At 40.7% G+C, this 1,947-nt stretch overlaps 1 protein-coding gene across 1 annotated transcript; it reads right to left on the bottom strand.

Annotated features, from left to right (window-relative positions):
- Positions 1 to 1,042: 1,042 nt before the first annotated feature.
- Positions 1,043 to 1,215, bottom strand: SARC_15034 (hypothetical protein; the record flags this gene model as incomplete). The annotated part of the gene is made up of 1 exon (XM_014290836.1): positions 1,043 to 1,215. A coding segment is annotated over one exon (173 nt), but the record flags the coding sequence as incomplete, so codon positions are not given.
- Between the last annotated feature and the right edge of the window lie 732 nt (positions 1,216 to 1,947).

The following is a 1,947-nucleotide window of genomic DNA, read 5'->3' as shown; positions in this document are numbered from 1 at the left end:
TATATATGTATGTATATATATATAAATATATATACGATATCTACGCACCCGCTTCTCGCTCATCTCGCACTTGGCTGCCACCGTGCTGAGCCTGTCAGGGCCTTCTAAAGTGTCATTGAACACTTTGGTAAGGTTGTCTTTGATGCGTTGCTGTGACTCGTCGTCCAACCTTTCGCTCTCACTCGGCTGGAATTCAGAGTCTGAATCAGACGATTCTAAGCTGTGTATGTCGAGTGATATGGGTGACTTGTGCGTGACATATATATATGTCTGTGATATGGTTCTATTGGTATTTCAATCTCGACAAATTTTAGGAACCACTACATATGTGTGTCGGTCACAAAAGAACAATTAAGTCGTCAGTAAGTCGACAGGAGATATAGGTAGGTATCAAAAACTAAAAACCCATGAACCGTCAACAAGTTAAAGCAGCTACACCGTAAGCCGTCAGGACTTAAACAGTCACACTCAAACTGAGGCAATAGATTTCACATTCGATAAGCACACGCCGAGCATACATATGTCACACACGCCTACACGTCTGTTGACATATTCTAGATATAGTAAAGCAGCGGTGATCTAGAAATTGAGCATGAATCGATTATTGGACCAGAGGCAACGCAAAGAACCTTGATATGTATTTCTCGAACGAATCTATAAATAGGAGAGTGATCGATTAACGAACTAGAGGTAACGCACTCCAGACAAATCGAACCACTTACTCTCTCATGTCCTTCTTGGCTGTGATGAGACCCAGTTTTTTCAAACGGTTGACCACCTGTTAACGGCACAGGGTTGTTGAGGTGGTGTCAATACATACTTAAGTAATATATACATATATATGTATGCATACTTGTATTTCTACAAAAATGGACGCAACGCAGATGTACGTGATTTTCAGGGCACTGTATTAAACTGATGTATAATATTTACAATCGCATAACATATCAATCCTATTGATCAGCCGGAACACCCCTATAAACCACAACATAATCGCACGCACAAAATCGCCTTTGACAACGGATGCAGTCACTCTACCTACCATCATCTCGCCTCTACTACCATCCAACTCGTCCATAATGGCCTCGAGAACATGCTTCTCCTCCGACGCATTGATGGTGTTGAACAGCTTTTGCAACCGTGTGTCTTCTTCTAGAGTCCAGCTGTGCTTGCTGGCTTCCTTCGCTCTGTCCATCTCCTCAATCTCATCTTCATCTGAAGAGTATATAGGGTTTTGGTATTCGAGGACAAAGTGTTTGGAATATTTAATATACACATAGCATTCCATAATTTCTGTGATAGTGGAGAAGAAAAAGTTTAGGACCATTTCCAGAGATGGTGGCCGTCGTTCGAAATCACGACCAAGGAGCAGGCATTCGTGTATTCATCTATCTGTTCGCAAGAATTTATTCTGTGTTACTTCACCTGTTCACAAAGAGATACATATTTGCTTATTTATATGTTCACATATCCTCATAAGAACTATACGGCCTATACTTTGATTGTAGCTGTACCCTGGACAAGCTTTCCGCATAAAATAATACGATAGATCTACTGTCATTGAACCACTTAAACTATACATGATACATAGTAGCATCTGTTGTACTTGAACTCGCATGCACTACAACAACGACAAGTATGTTTACGTTGGCAGGCACCAGAGTGATCCTTGGTTATTCAACAGCTATGGTTCTAACGATATACATATATAAGGGCACAACACGATAATATAAATACATTTTTGTGTGTTTGTTTGTGTGTATATGTGTGTGTTTGTGTATGAGTCTGCGTGTGTTTGTGTGTATGTGCATATGTGGGTGGGTGAGTGGGTGTGGGTGTATATGTGTATATATATATATATATATATGTGTGTGTGTGTGTGTGTGTGTGTGTGTGTGTGTGTGTGTGTGTGTGTGTTGTGTGTGTGTCTGTGTTGTGTGTGTGTGT

This window comes from Sphaeroforma arctica, assembly GCF_001186125.1.
Source record: "Sphaeroforma arctica JP610 unplaced genomic scaffold supercont1.5504, whole genome shotgun sequence".
NCBI classification, from domain to species: Eukaryota; class Ichthyosporea; order Ichthyophonida; genus Sphaeroforma; species Sphaeroforma arctica.
Note: the sequence above shows the minus strand (reverse complement) of the source record. Positions and strands in the feature narration are given on the sequence as shown.